Genomic DNA, 13813 nt, shown 5'->3' with positions numbered 1-13813 from the left:
GCAAGGTGCCCACTGTGTATTGTACATTTTCCCACAGTCTTCTGGGACCTGTGATGTGGCCCAGAAGACTGTGGGTAAAGAGGGGGATGGAGAACTAAGCGATTTGAGCGGAAGTGGGAGCAGGCACCTGATAAAAACATGCAGAAAAAAAATTAAAAGATTTGTTTTTTTTACATATCTTGCTTTTAAAAAGGTCCAAGGTTATCGAATGCGGCTACATTTTGATGGATATCCAGATTGCTATGATTTTTGGGTTAACGCTGATTCTGTGGATATACACCCAGTGGGATGGTGTGAGAAAACTGCACACAGACTTACTCCCCCTAAAGGTAAGAACATTTTTTTTGATTTATAACATTTCTTCTGTATTTTATTACTGTAGTTCTAGTTAGTTGAGTTCGAACAGAAATTAAAAATACATTTATCAGGTGTGGGATGCCTTTAAAGTCTTTACTAGGGGTCAGTATCGGTCCATTATAGGATGGATATGCAGAGAGGGACAGGTGACCTGTCACTATGACATTAGAGCAGATATATGGCCAGACTCGTGACCCTCGTGGCATGGCTGGCAAATAAGTGTTTGCCCTCTGCTAGCATCCCATGTATAGCGGACCCTTCGGGAATATTTTGACAGATCTGATACAGATTAACCGTAGTTTTGGTCCTTACTATCGGTCTCTTTAAAGCTCTAAAGTATCTTGGAGTGATTTGGAGAAAATCTACTTTCCAGTTGTTATCGCTACAGCTACGTAATTGGCTAGAGACAAACTTTAAAGAGGCACAGATTACATTGGTCTCCTTACAGTCTGGGAAAACGCCTGGATCGGAAATGGCTTCCGGCAGAATTTTTCATGATTTATACTGAGGACCCACGCTTCCACGCAATGCTGCAACATTTGTTGTAGATGTGCTCTCTGCTGGCATCCATGTAGGAGGCACGTGTGGTTGTGGTGCCCAAAACTGGTATGAACACAGAACTCTGCTCCTTTTTATTGTCAAATTTATTTTTCTAATGTGGACGCTAAACTCCTCCAGAAAGATTCTAGCCTGCCTCCTGAACTTTGTTATTACAGCCTACTAATTCAAAATGATGTTGGGTAGGACTACTGACAACATTTCTCAAATCGCCTTTCAGGACAACCTTGGAGAGAGCGCAGCTCCGCCTCTTCTGTAGGAAACACCCACAGGCTTGAAATCCCTCCTCTTCCACCATGGCTTCAGTTATTGTGTTTCCTCCGCCATGGTGGAAGCATCAGGTTGGAGCCAGGGAACTGCGTTTCTCTCCAAGGTTGGAGACAGGCTTTTCCCTCAGTTTTTTCTTTTTGTTTGCGACTAACCATCCCAGCTCCCCCACTGTACCTTTAAGGGGGGATGCTCCGGAGTCCTCTGGTCTCGCCTGCTCACGGGAGCTTTGGGGTCCATAGGGGATGCCGCGTCTGGTGCCCGGGGTCCGCAGGTTTTGGCCCTGGTGGTCGGGCAGGTACCGTTTCTTACAAGAAACATGTCCTGCATGTCGGTTCCGGGTCCCGGTCTGGCGGGTGACGTCACGCCGGCGACGCAGAGTTTCCTGTGGAGGCGTGGCGCCTGTGGCTCCTGGCGCCTGGAACGCAGGGACTAGAGGGCGGGTTCTCTCACCGGCGCTTCCGTTTCCGGCTCCTATTGATGACGCGGAGCCCGGGAAACTCAAAAACCCAGCAATTCCTCTACAGCTGTCTCTCTGCAATGGAGGAAAGAGCTACAGCGATGGCGGATGCAGGCGTCGTTAGCACCGGTCAGGCCCAGGTAAGAGGGGTACAATGGTGCCTTTATTCTGATCCTTATGGGCTTACTTTGTGTATTGTTGTTTCCTCCCTATGGGAGCCTGCCCTGCTCTGATGGAAGCTTGTGCTGGGCCATCTAGCAGTAATTTTGGTGGTTGCTATGTTTTATCTTTCTTTTTAAAGGGGACATTTTCACTCTGGTGGTGGTATCAGCCAGGTGGTGGTTTCTCTTGCTTAGCTAGCTAATAGAGCTTTGATTTAAATCAGTTTAATCTCTCGTTTCAGGAGAAAACTGCTAGTAAAACTAAACCAGCAATTCCACCAAGCCAAAGGAAATGTCCTTCCTGTAAAAACCCTCTGAGAGACTCTTGGCAGAAAGCCATGTGTAGATCATGTATTAAAGAACTGGTTGAAGAGGAATCTTCTCAACAAATTAAAGAATTATTTTCATCAGTCAGGGAACTTTCGGACTCACTCAGTTCAGTTAAAACTATGCTAGTACAGAGTTCGGTCCATACTGAGCCCCAGCAACCACCAGCAAGCCCACGAGCTTCCACCTCCAGGCCAGTAGTGGTGGACTCTGGGGATGAAGGGACAAGTACTCTTCCCTCTCTTATAGACTCTGAGGAAGAGGAAGAAGAGGATGCAAGCAGAACCTCTAAATATAAATTATCCCTGGAGGATGTGGATGAACTTTTAAGTGCAATCTACACTACCCTTGATATTCAGGAGGAAAGAGTACAATTATCAGTCCATGATAAAATGTACCAGGGTATGGATGACTCCAAACATAGAGTTTTTCCTGTTCATAAAGTGTTATCGGACACAATTAAGAAAGAATGGAAAGATCCGGAAAAAGGTCCCTTCCTACCTAAATCTCTTAAGAGAAGATTTCCCTTTGAAAATAAAGAAACCGAAGTTTGGAATAAGAAACCCAGAGTGGATGCTGCTTTTTCACAGGTTTCTAGAAGGACAGATCTGGCCTTTGAAGACATGGGGGTCTTGAAAGATGCGATGGACAAAAGAGCAGATGCTCTCCTTAAAAAAGCTTGGGATTCCGCATCCGCCAGCCTTAAACCAGCCATGGCTTCCACGGTGGTAGCAAGAAACCTGGAATGCTGGGTAGAGAAACTGAAGGGCCACATTGAAGCAGGCACCCATAGGAAAGACCTTTTAGAGTCCTTTCCTCTAATTCTTAATGCAATTAAGTACATGGCTGATGCATCAGCTGAATCAATTAAAATGGCAGCCAGATCCTCAGCACTTGTCAATTCAGCTAGGCGTGCAGTCTGGCTAAAGACGTGGTCAGGGGATACAGCCTCAAAGATTAAACTTTGTGGCATCCCTTTTTCAGGGGATTTTCTTTTTGGGCCAGACCTGGAAACAGTCTTGGATAGAACGGCCAATAAAAAGAAGGCTTTCCCAGCCAAGAAGAAACAAGCGTTTAAAAAGAATTTTCGTGCTGTTCAACAACCCTACAAAAATAGAGAAGATATCAACAAAAAACGCTGGGTTCCTCAAAAGGGTAGGGGAAGAGGCGGAGTTCTCTTCAGATCTCCCCCAGATCAAACCCCTAAAGACAAATGACAAAACTACTCCAGTAGGGGGAAGATTGTCATCCTTCATCCCTCAGTGGAGTCAAATATCCACAAGTCCTTTCGTAAAGAACATCATTTCACAAGGTTACAAACTGGAATTCTCGGAGTGTCCGCCAAGCAGGTTTTACATTACAGCCCTCCCAAAAGATCAGGAAAAAGCTTCTGCCATGATGAACCTTTTACAGGATCTGATTCAACAAGAAGTCATTGTCCAAGTCCCGAAACAGGAGGGTCGGGGGTTTTATTCCCATATATTTCTAGTAAAAAAACCTTCAGGCAAATACCGGTTGATTCTGAATCTAAAGATCCTGAACAGATCAATACGGTACAAACACTTCCGTATGGACACAATTTACTCCATCACAAAACTGTTGTCTCCAGGCTGCTTCATGGCATCCCTGGACCTAAGGGATGCCTATCTATATGTGCCAATAGCACCAGCTTCCCAAAAATTCATTCGCCTGGCCATCAATCTGGGAGCATCAGTCTGGCATCTCCAATTCAGGGCCCTACCATTTGGCCTGTCATCTTCCCCCAGAATTTTTACAAAAATTATGGCGGAAGCCCTGGAACCCCTAAAACTGAGAGGGATCTCGGTCGTGCCATACCTGGACGACCTATTATTTTTCGCAGATTCCAGGGATCAGCTTGTGACGAACCTCCAAACGTCACAGACTCATCTCAAAAGTCTAGGTTGGATTTTGAATCTAGAAAAATCGCATCTAGATCCTTCTCAGGAGATGAGGTTTCTAGGTTACATCCTAAACTCAGTGGTGCAAAAAGTGTTCATACCTCAGGAAAAGATAGACAAAATCTTTTCAGCAGTGGGTCAGATCCAGACGAACCTTTCAGTACCAGTCAGAACAGTTATGTCAGTTTTGGGCCTTCTCACAGCTACAATTCCAGCAGTCCAGTGGGCAAGACTACACTCCAGACCACTCCAGAAAAACATCTTGCAGGTCTGGTCACATCAGGTGCCGTTCGAAAAACGTTTCAAACTATCTGCGAAAGTGAAACGAGCACTATGGTGGTGGAGGGACTCTTCCAATCTAACGAAAGGTCTCCCATGGATTTTTCCCCTGGACAAGCGTCTAACAACCGACGCAAGCTCCTGGGGTTGGGGAGCCCATCTGGAGGGTCAAACCGCTCAAGGCACGTGGTCAAAGATGGAGGCAAAAAAATCGTCAAACTGGCGAGAAATGAAAGCCATTCATTTGGGTCTGCTCGCTTTTCAACAGGAGGTCAAGGGACATCATGTACAGATTCTGTCAGACAATACGACAGCAGTGATCTATGTGTTGAAACAAGGGGGAACCAGGAGCAAAGGGCTCATGGATTTAGCCAATCAACTCCTGTCATGGGCAGAAATAAATGTGGCCTCCCTATCGGCAGTCCATCTGAAGGGATCACAAAATCTCCTAGCAGATCTGCTAAGCAGAAAAAGAGTGGTGGAAGCAGAATGGAGTCTGAACCAGGAGGTGTTCGATATGATATCGGAGGAGTGGGGACATCCTCAAGTGGACCTGTTTTCAAGTCAGCAAAATACGAAGGTTCAGGAATTCTTTTCTCTCCACAGAATGGATTAGGCAGTGGGTATAGACGCCCTAGCACACCCATGGAATTACCGGCTGTGTTACGCCTTTCCCCCTTTTCCACTAATTCCTCTGGTCCTAAGGAAATTCAGGGAGGAAAACACCAACTTGCTCCTGATCGCTCCTTTTTGGCCAAAAAGGCCTTGGTTTGCAACACTTTTGAACCTGGCCACAAAACCTCCCTGGAGATTACCATACAGGAAGGATCTATTGACACAGGGCTCTGTGTGCCATCCGGAAGCAAGCAGGTTACATCTAAGTGCTTGGTTTCTGAAGAAGACCTTCTAAAATCTAAAGGACTTTCTGATAAAGTAGTTAAGACTCTACTATCAAGTAGAAAAGAGGTAACTAGATCCATCTACCTCAAAGTATGGAAGAAATTTAACTCTTGGTGTTCTTCCAAGAATTTCGAAATCAAGAGTACTATTTCAGTTCTGGAATTTCTCCATGAAGGAATGGAGAAAGGTCTGGCAGCCAGCACCCTGAAAACACAGGTAGCGGCTCTCTCAGTTTATCTTGAAAGATCTCTATCCAGAGAAACTTTAATTTCTAGATTTTTTAGGGCTCTTGCTCGAAATAGACCAATAGCCCTCAAAGTTTTCCCTTGTTGGGACTTATCTATTGTTTTGCAAGGTCTCACGGGAGCTCCGTTTGAACCATTACAGAGTACATCGTTAAAAAAGTTAGTTCTCAAAACAATTTTTTTAGTTGCCATTACATCAGCAAGGAGAATCAGTTAGCTCCAAGCTCTAGCAATTAAGGAACCCTTCCTTAGAGTTTTGCCAGACCGGGTGGTCCTTCAAACAGATCCAGCCTTCCTACCGAAAGTGGCCTCAACTTTCCATCGGTCGCAAGAAATAATTTTACCAACATTTTCCTCAGTTCCGGCTAATGCAGGAGAAGAAGCTTTCCATACACTGGATGTAAGGAGAGGTTTGTTACAGTTCCTTTCCGTCACCAAGGAGTTCAGAAAATCAAACGCTCTTTTTGTGGTATTCTCCGGTTCCCGCAAAGGGGAAAAAGCTTCTAAGAGTACGCTCGGTAGGTGGCTTAGACAAGCAATTTTTGAAGCCTATCAAGCAAAGGGAGAAGTCCCTCCTTCAGGAATCGCTGCTCACTCAACAAGGTCAACCGCAGTTTCCTGGGCCGAGAGGGCCGGTGCTACGCCTGATCAGATCTGTAAGGCTGCTACCTGGTCCAGTTTTTCAACTTCTATTCGGCACTACAGGTTGGACTTGCTGTCGGCCGCAGATCAAGCCTTCGGCAGGAAGGTACTGCAGGCAGTAGTCCCACCCTAGGGTAAGTTACTTGGTTATCCTCTCCAAGGTTGTCCTGAAAGGCGATTTGAGAAAGGCCTAGTTAGACTTACCGATGACGGTATTTCTAAGAGCCTTTCAGGACAACCGCTATTTCCCTCCCTAAATGTATATTAAAAAGTAAGTATGTGTCTATCATGGTGTTGTGGTTCTCTGTGCTTTGTTTTCCAGTGCCGGAGGCCACACAATAACTGAAGCCATGGTGGAAGAGGAGGGATTTAAAGCCTGTGGGTGTTTCCTACAGAAGAGGCGGAGCTGCGCTCTCTCCAAGGTTGTCCTGAAAGGCTCTTAGAAATACCGTCACCGGTAAGTCTAACTAGGCCTTTTTTGAATATTCATGCACTTGGCTCTGGCTTTTCCTGATCAACTGGAGGTGGTGGCTTCTCTGGATGCTGAAAAAGCATTTGAATCCTTAGAGTAGACATACTTCGGGGAGGTCCTATGGAAATTTGTATTTGGTCTCCAATATATCTTGTTGGTGAAGCTTCTGTATACAGCCCCAACAGCTTTGGTGTGGAAGAAAGATACTATATGTGAACTGTTCCCTTGCCGATAGGGTACAAGGCAGGGGTATCCACTTTCCCTGGGCCCGTTCACAACTGGAGTAGGAACCCCTTTGCGGAGGGTATTACCGTTGGCCCACTAGAGGACAAACTTTCCTTATATGCAGAGGAAACTCTCTTGTATCTGACGTCTGTAATGACGCCTCTTCCTCTCCCCATCAGGCCCTTAATATTATAGAAGAATTTGGTTCCTACCCCGGGGTTAGAATTAACTGGGATAAATCTGTTCTATTCCCACTATATCCTTCATGCTCCAAGATTGATATGGGCTCACCTCTTTGCTGGATGAATTCACCTACCCTACCCATGGATATTAACCAATGGTCTCCCAGGCTAATTCTGACCCTTCTCACTTATATGAAAAACATCTACATTTTCTTTGCTAGAATATTACTCGAAACCTCTAAACAGTAGTTATTCTCTACCTATTACTCAAACAACTTGGCTCAAGATGTAACTTTTATGGAGACCTCTCCCCAATGGGTAGAATGAATTTTCTCAAAATTATTTCCCCCAAATGTGTTAATTTTTTCAGGAACACTCCTGTGCCTCTTTTAATGGGATTTATGGCATTACCCGTTTCCTTTATTTGTGCTGGGAGCATTCCTCGCTTGGGAAAGATGGTGCTTCAGCTACCACCTTCCCACGGTGGACTTGCCATTTCTATTTTGATTACTGTGTTTGGTCATAGTCAGGCATTGGTTCTCTCAGCCCAAGGATAATCCAGTGGTGACAATTATAGCAGCTATAATGGGTTCTCATGCTACCCTTGGTATTCTGGTGTTCTGGTGTTCTGAAGCCTTCGATTCATTGTCAAAATCAAGTACATGATGGGGAACTACATTATATGTCTGGAATTGTGCCAGAGGAAACTTGCATCTCGTCCAGTTACACACTGCATACTCCCCTGTAGAGGTAACCCCTCCTTCCTTCACAGTTTACCGGATCCCCATCTGTGGGCAGTTAAAGGGGTCACTACCTTGAAACATATGGTGGATGGGATGCTACTGCAAATAATGAGCTCAAATCCAAATTTTCACTTCCTAACTAAATGTTCTTCTGGTACCTGCAGCTGTGGCATTTTGATTCCCTTCGCCCCTGACTTTAGGAGCTGAGCAATTTCTCCAGGGGATCTGACTCTAAAGTGATGGGGAAGCCATTGTCCACTATGTATCTGCATCTGTATAAAAATGGGAGGAGAAGGAAAACAAAAGGGGGGGGGGGGGGGAGAAGAAAAAGGGTAGGACAAGTATCAGCGTAAAAAAAACAAATTAACATTGTGACTATATATGTGACCATGGCTAGTAATATATACCAAAGTCTCTAGTCCTGTTCCTTCTCCTCCCATTTCTATACAATTATCAGGGATGGAGACAGTGGTCCAATTTGCACCACTGCCTCATTGAAAGTCCCAACACATTTTTTTCTTCCAAATGTATCTGCATCTATCTCTAGCTTATGCCACCAAATTAGTGTACCTACCAGAAACCGATGACTTGCCTAATCTTATTGAGGATGATTGGAAGGACTGTGTGGGAACCTACGTTACTTACATGATCTTGGCTACAGACAGATTTATTCAATTTAAATTTGTTCATTGGGCACTTTACACTTCATAACATCTAGCCAGTATCTACCTGACCTCTAGCCCCTTGTGTGCATGTTGTTGCCTCTGTGGGTAGTTTTCTCCACGTGGTGGCGACTTTTCCCTCTCTGCGGACCTTCTAGGAGTCTGTTGTGGGGGGGTCTATAGACCAGCCATAGACAGTTCAAATCGCATCTGGTTCAAAAAGAATCGGGCAAGATTGATCAACTTGGGTACAACTAGCCTGCCAGATTTACTTGCGCTTGGTGCTAGCGGCTGCTATAGCTGCCAGCATTAATCAATGTCTTCTCCCGGCAGGGATGGCTTCTGTGGTTTCAGAAAAATAAATTTGCACTGTCTATGGCTGTTTTAGTGAAGATTGTGACTTACAGCTGGGACTAGACCCCCCCCCCCCCCCCCAGATGTTAATGCCAGGAAAGATTGATGATTTGGAGGTGAGCCGATATGTTACACTATTTGTTTTCTACACTGTGTTCTATGCACAAAGGGAAAACTTGCTTCAGCTGGCCACTCTTCTTACCCTAGCTGCCTGGAAGCCCATCATTAACAGAGTCCTCCCCCTGTACAAATTGAATTAAAAGTAGGAATTGCCCAAGAAAATTAAGCAAGCTTTTGGTCAGCCTGGATAGATGCCCAGGGTTCTTTAAAAATGTTACATTAGGCCTTAAGGAAGGCAATTGGCTTTCTTTTTCTCTGTGCTCCGGTCGATTCCTTTTGAGCTCTGCTCTGTGGATCCCCCAAATAGACTTCCACCTGGGTTGGTTACTATCCAAGGACGATTATCCTCTGCTTCCCTCCTGTGAATCGCAATAGTGAATATTTATCTCTTTAAATGATCGAGGGGGGGAAAAAAAATGCATTTAGTATTTCAAGATTTCACATTCATGTTTGATGGCTTCTTACATTTTGTTTTCAGGTTATAAAGATGGAGAATTTAGCTGGCCTTCCTACTTAAAGCAATGCAAGTCACAAGCTGCTCCAAAGACATTATTTAAAAGTTATAACACGGTGAGATAACCTAAATATACCAATATGCTTAGTTTAGCTGATATGCATTTGTAGTTTGAGCACATGTTGCTCTGCCTGTGGCTGTATTTAAAGTCCAGCTGAAAGTTACGTTTTTAAATTTGCTGAATTAATTTTGCGCCTTAAGTTACGCCGGCGTAGTGTATTTCTGGCGGCGGAATTCAAATCGGCGATTAGGGGGCGTGTTTCATTTAAATGAAGGGCGTCCCCGCGCCGAATGAACTGCGCATGCTCCGTTTCAAAATTTCCCGCCGTGCATTACGCGAAATGACGTCGCAAGGATGTCATTTTTTAAACTTAGACGTGACTTACGTCCATCCCGATTCACGGACGACTTACGCAAAAAAAAAGAAAAAATTCATATTTCGACGTGGGAACGACGGGCATACTTAACATGGCAAATCTAACTATACGCCGCAAAAAAGCAGCTTTAACTATACGCCGGAAAAAGCCGACTAGAGACGAGGTAAGAGAATGCAACAGCCGTGCGTACGTTCGTGGATCGTCGGAAATAGCTAATTTGCATACCCAACGCGGAAAACGACGCAAACTCCACCCAGCGGACGCTGAAGTATTGCATCTTAGATCCGAAGGCGTTCGAAGCCGTACGCCTGTCGGATCAAACCCAGATGCCGTTGTATCTTGGTTTGAGGATTCAAACTAAAGATACGACGCAGGAAATTTGAAAGTACGCCGGCGTATCAGTAGATACGCCGGCGTACTCTCACTGTGGATCTGACCCACTGTTTTCACTTTCTCTTCATCATTTAGTAAGGACTGGCTAAATGCCATTAACCAGTTGGGCAGATAGAAGGTAATTGTTTTCTATGTGCCCTGTTTCACTGCAGCGCAGCCTGAAAGTAAAGTGAGCTGCAGTAAAATGCAGACCTACTGCATTTTACCACAGTGCACAGGTAGGCACTGCGTGTCACCCCAGCACAGCGCACCATGCTGCTGTGTGGAGACATGAATAAGGTGTCAGTTTGTGCACTTCTTAAAAAGTAAAAGAAACCAAAGGAAACGGTGCGATGCACTGAAAAATGCATCGCACCACCCCTTCACCACGGATCACTGCAGTCAAAAACTGCCTGCGTGCTAACCACTCTGGTACTGTGCACAGGCCCACAAAATATATATATATTTTTCTAGCTTGCATGTGCTCTTTATGTCCTAATGCATATTATGATGATATGAACCACTCTGCTTCATATATTTGCTAAGCAACTCAAGCCGGGTTGTCCACAACAGGAACTTCCCCAGTGGGGATTCATGTTTTATTTTGATGAGATTAATTCCTTAAAGCGGAGGTCCGGTAAAAAAAAAAAATAATTAAAAGTCAGCAGCTGCTAACACTGTAGCTGCTGACTTTTAATAAGGACACTTACCTGTCCTTATTAGCCGTGCAGCTTCACTGCTCGTTTCCTACTGTGCATGCGCGAGCGGCGCTTTGTGAATGGGCCGGCTGCTTTCTGGGATACACAGTTCCCAGAATGCAGCGCGCCCCATTCACAAGAAAAACCGAGTGTAGGAGGAGGAAGATAATCCACCGCGGAGGATGGAGAGGCAGATTCGGGGCTTCCGCATAGCAACAGCTATTTCGGGTAAGTAAAACATTTTTTTTTTTTTTTGGAGGAAACAATTTTTTTTCAGGGTGGAACTCCACTTTAAGTATTCTCCCAATTTTTTTTGTTCAACCGTTTTTGTCATAAACATTATTCAGTTCATGTTTTGTACCAATTTGTTTACAGCCAGTAACGCCCTCTGGTTTCCGTGTGGGTATGAAACTGGAAGCTGTGGATCGGAAGAATCCTTCACTACTGTGTGTGGCTACAATTTCTGATATTGTGGAGAACAGACTACTTATTCATTTTGATAGCTGGGACCACAGTTATGATTACTGGTAACAGACATCTTTTTCTCTCTTCTAAATTACAATTACAATTTACTAGTCTAGTCTTTTGCATACCAAACATATTTTCCCAGGGAACCAATTGCATGGAACACATGCTCCTATTCTGATCCATGGCTGCATTGTACTACAAAAGCACATTTTATTTATGTTTATTGTGGCAGTAGCTCCACCCAGGCTGAAGAATGGTTGCTGCTGATCTAGTACTAGTTGTGAGCTTGTGTTATGTAAAAGACAAGTTCACTACACAAGCTAGCAGCACTCCTCTCTGGCAACTGAGTCAGGCCTGCCTGCTATTGTGGGGAGAGGAATAGGAGTAGTAGCTGCTGGATTGTGTTTTTGAACATTGGCTGCATGTTGCCGTTATTCAGTTCTTTAGTCCCTCTTTCTACAACAGAGAGTGGGCGTCCTGGTGGAGAAAGGCATTAAGATCAGATCAGACCAAACTCTTGCTCCTCCGCCAAACTATACATCGGCACAGCGGGAACTCAAACAGGACAGGGAATACAAAGCAGTGGAAGCGGGAGGCGTCATCCTGACCTCTCCGCCTTGCCATACAGGGCAGTACCTGGCAGTGCGAGTGACGCTTTTTAAAAGTATTTGTGTGTGTGTGTGTGTGTCATGCAGGCCCAGTTTTCCCACAAGGCCACTGAGGCCAGGCCTTGGGGCGGCAGGGCGGCAGTGGCATAGATTCCCCCGACGCCCGGAACATACAGTTAAGGGCGGTAAGTTATGGGGGAATCCGCACGCTTGTTAACAAGTGACTGCGGCGATGTCGCCGAAATCGCTTGTAAAATGTGTGCTCCCCCCCCCCTCACCCCACATACCTCTCTCTGCTGGCTCTGTCTTCAGGACTCCCCCCCCCCCCCCCCCCCCCCCCCCGGCCACGAGTCTGTCTCTTGTTCCTGCTGCCGATGTACACAGTGAGAGGGGAGAGCTGTGCTCTTCCAATCTCAGCTGTGACAGGAGTTCTAGCACAGTGCTAGGACTCCTGTTTTGGAGGTGACAGGGTCAATAAAGAGAACATGTCACCTCCAATTGCTATCACACAGGGAATTGTTTTTTCCTGTGTGATAGCAAAAAAGTTAAGTGAAAAAAAATTGCTAAAATAAATAATAAGAACTAATAATTAAATTAATAAAATAAAAATGTCATTAAAAAGTAAATAATAAGAAAAATAATAAGAAAATTATACAAAAACAAAAAATAAGCGACAAGCTACAAATAAATAAAAGTAAAAAAAAAAATTATTTGAACTAACCATGCCGCCCCTGCCACCGGTTGCCATTCTCCGTTGATTTGAGGGGGGTGGTTCGGTTGGCAGCGAGGGGGGTGCATTGTGGAACCTGGCCTTGGGGCGGCAGGGAGAGCAAATCCGGCCGTGTGTGTGTGTGTGTGTGTGTGTGTGTACAGTATCTCACAAAAGTGAGTACACCCCTCACATTTTTGTAAATATTGTATTATATTTTTTCATGTGACAACACTGGAGAAATTACACTTTGCTACAATGTAAAGTAGTGAGTGTACAGCTTGTATAACAGTGTAAATTTGCTGTCCCCTCAAAAAAACTCAACACACAGCTATTAATGTCTAAACCGCTGGCAACAAAAGTGAGTACACCCCTAAGTGAAAATGTCCAAATTGGGCAAAAAAAGGTAGCCAATTTCCCTCCCCGGTGTCATGTGACTCATTAGATTACAAGGTCTCAGGTGTGAATGGGGAGATGGTGTGTATAAATTTGGTGTTATCACTCTCACTCTCTCATACTGGACACTAGAAGTTCAACATGGCACCTCGTGGCAATAATTTTTCCATCGGAAATTCCGACGGACTTAGAAAAAGAACATGTTCGTTTTTTTTTTTTTTTTTTGGAAAAACTCAGATAAGGCACACGGTCGGAATATCCGATGAAAAAAATTCTGTCTGATTTTTTTTTTTTTTTTTTTTTTCATTGGAAATTTCGATCCTGTGTACAAGGCATTATAGCCTAGGCCATCTTTATGTAGAGCAACAATTCTTTTTTTTCAGATCCTCCGAGTTCTTTGCCACAGGGTGCCATGTTGAACTTCCAGTGTCCAGTATGAGACTGAGTTCATCGGAAAAAAAAAAAATCGGAAATTCCATTCGCCTGTATGGAACCCCGATGGAGAAAAAAACACGCATGCTCAGAATCAAGTCGACGCATGCTTGGAAACATTGAACTTAATGTTTCTCGGCTCGTCCTAGTATTGTACGTCACCGCGTTTAGGACGGTCGGAATTTTGGTGTGACAGTGTGTATGCAAGACGGCTTGAACGGAATTCCGTCAGAAAAATCTGTTGGAGTTTATCCCGACGGAAATTCCGATTGTGTGTACGGGGCATAAGAAGATTGCTAAGACCCTGAAACTGAGCTGCAGCACTGTGGCCAAGACCAAACAGCAGCTTAACAGGACATGTTCAAC

At 44.7% G+C, this 13813-nt stretch overlaps 1 protein-coding gene across 4 annotated transcripts in view; it reads left to right on the top strand.

The window, feature by feature from the left end:
- LOC120926938 (lethal(3)malignant brain tumor-like protein 3) overlaps positions 1-13813 on the top strand; it is a 77747-nt gene that overhangs the window by 27146 nt on the left and 36788 nt on the right. For all 4 annotated transcript variants that reach the window (XM_040337269.1, XM_040337270.1, XM_040337268.1 and 1 more), the window contains 3 exons: positions 194-329; positions 9352-9443; positions 11210-11361. In XM_040337269.1, coding sequence (XP_040193203.1) covers positions 194-329; positions 9352-9443; positions 11210-11361 — 380 coding nt within the window. The remainder of the gene's footprint in view (positions 1-193; positions 330-9351; positions 9444-11209; positions 11362-13813) is intronic.

This window comes from Rana temporaria, chromosome 2 (genome assembly GCF_905171775.1).
Source record: "Rana temporaria chromosome 2, aRanTem1.1, whole genome shotgun sequence".
NCBI classification, from domain to species: domain Eukaryota; kingdom Metazoa; phylum Chordata; class Amphibia; order Anura; family Ranidae; genus Rana; species Rana temporaria.
This window is presented reverse-complemented; position numbering and strand designations above follow the sequence as displayed.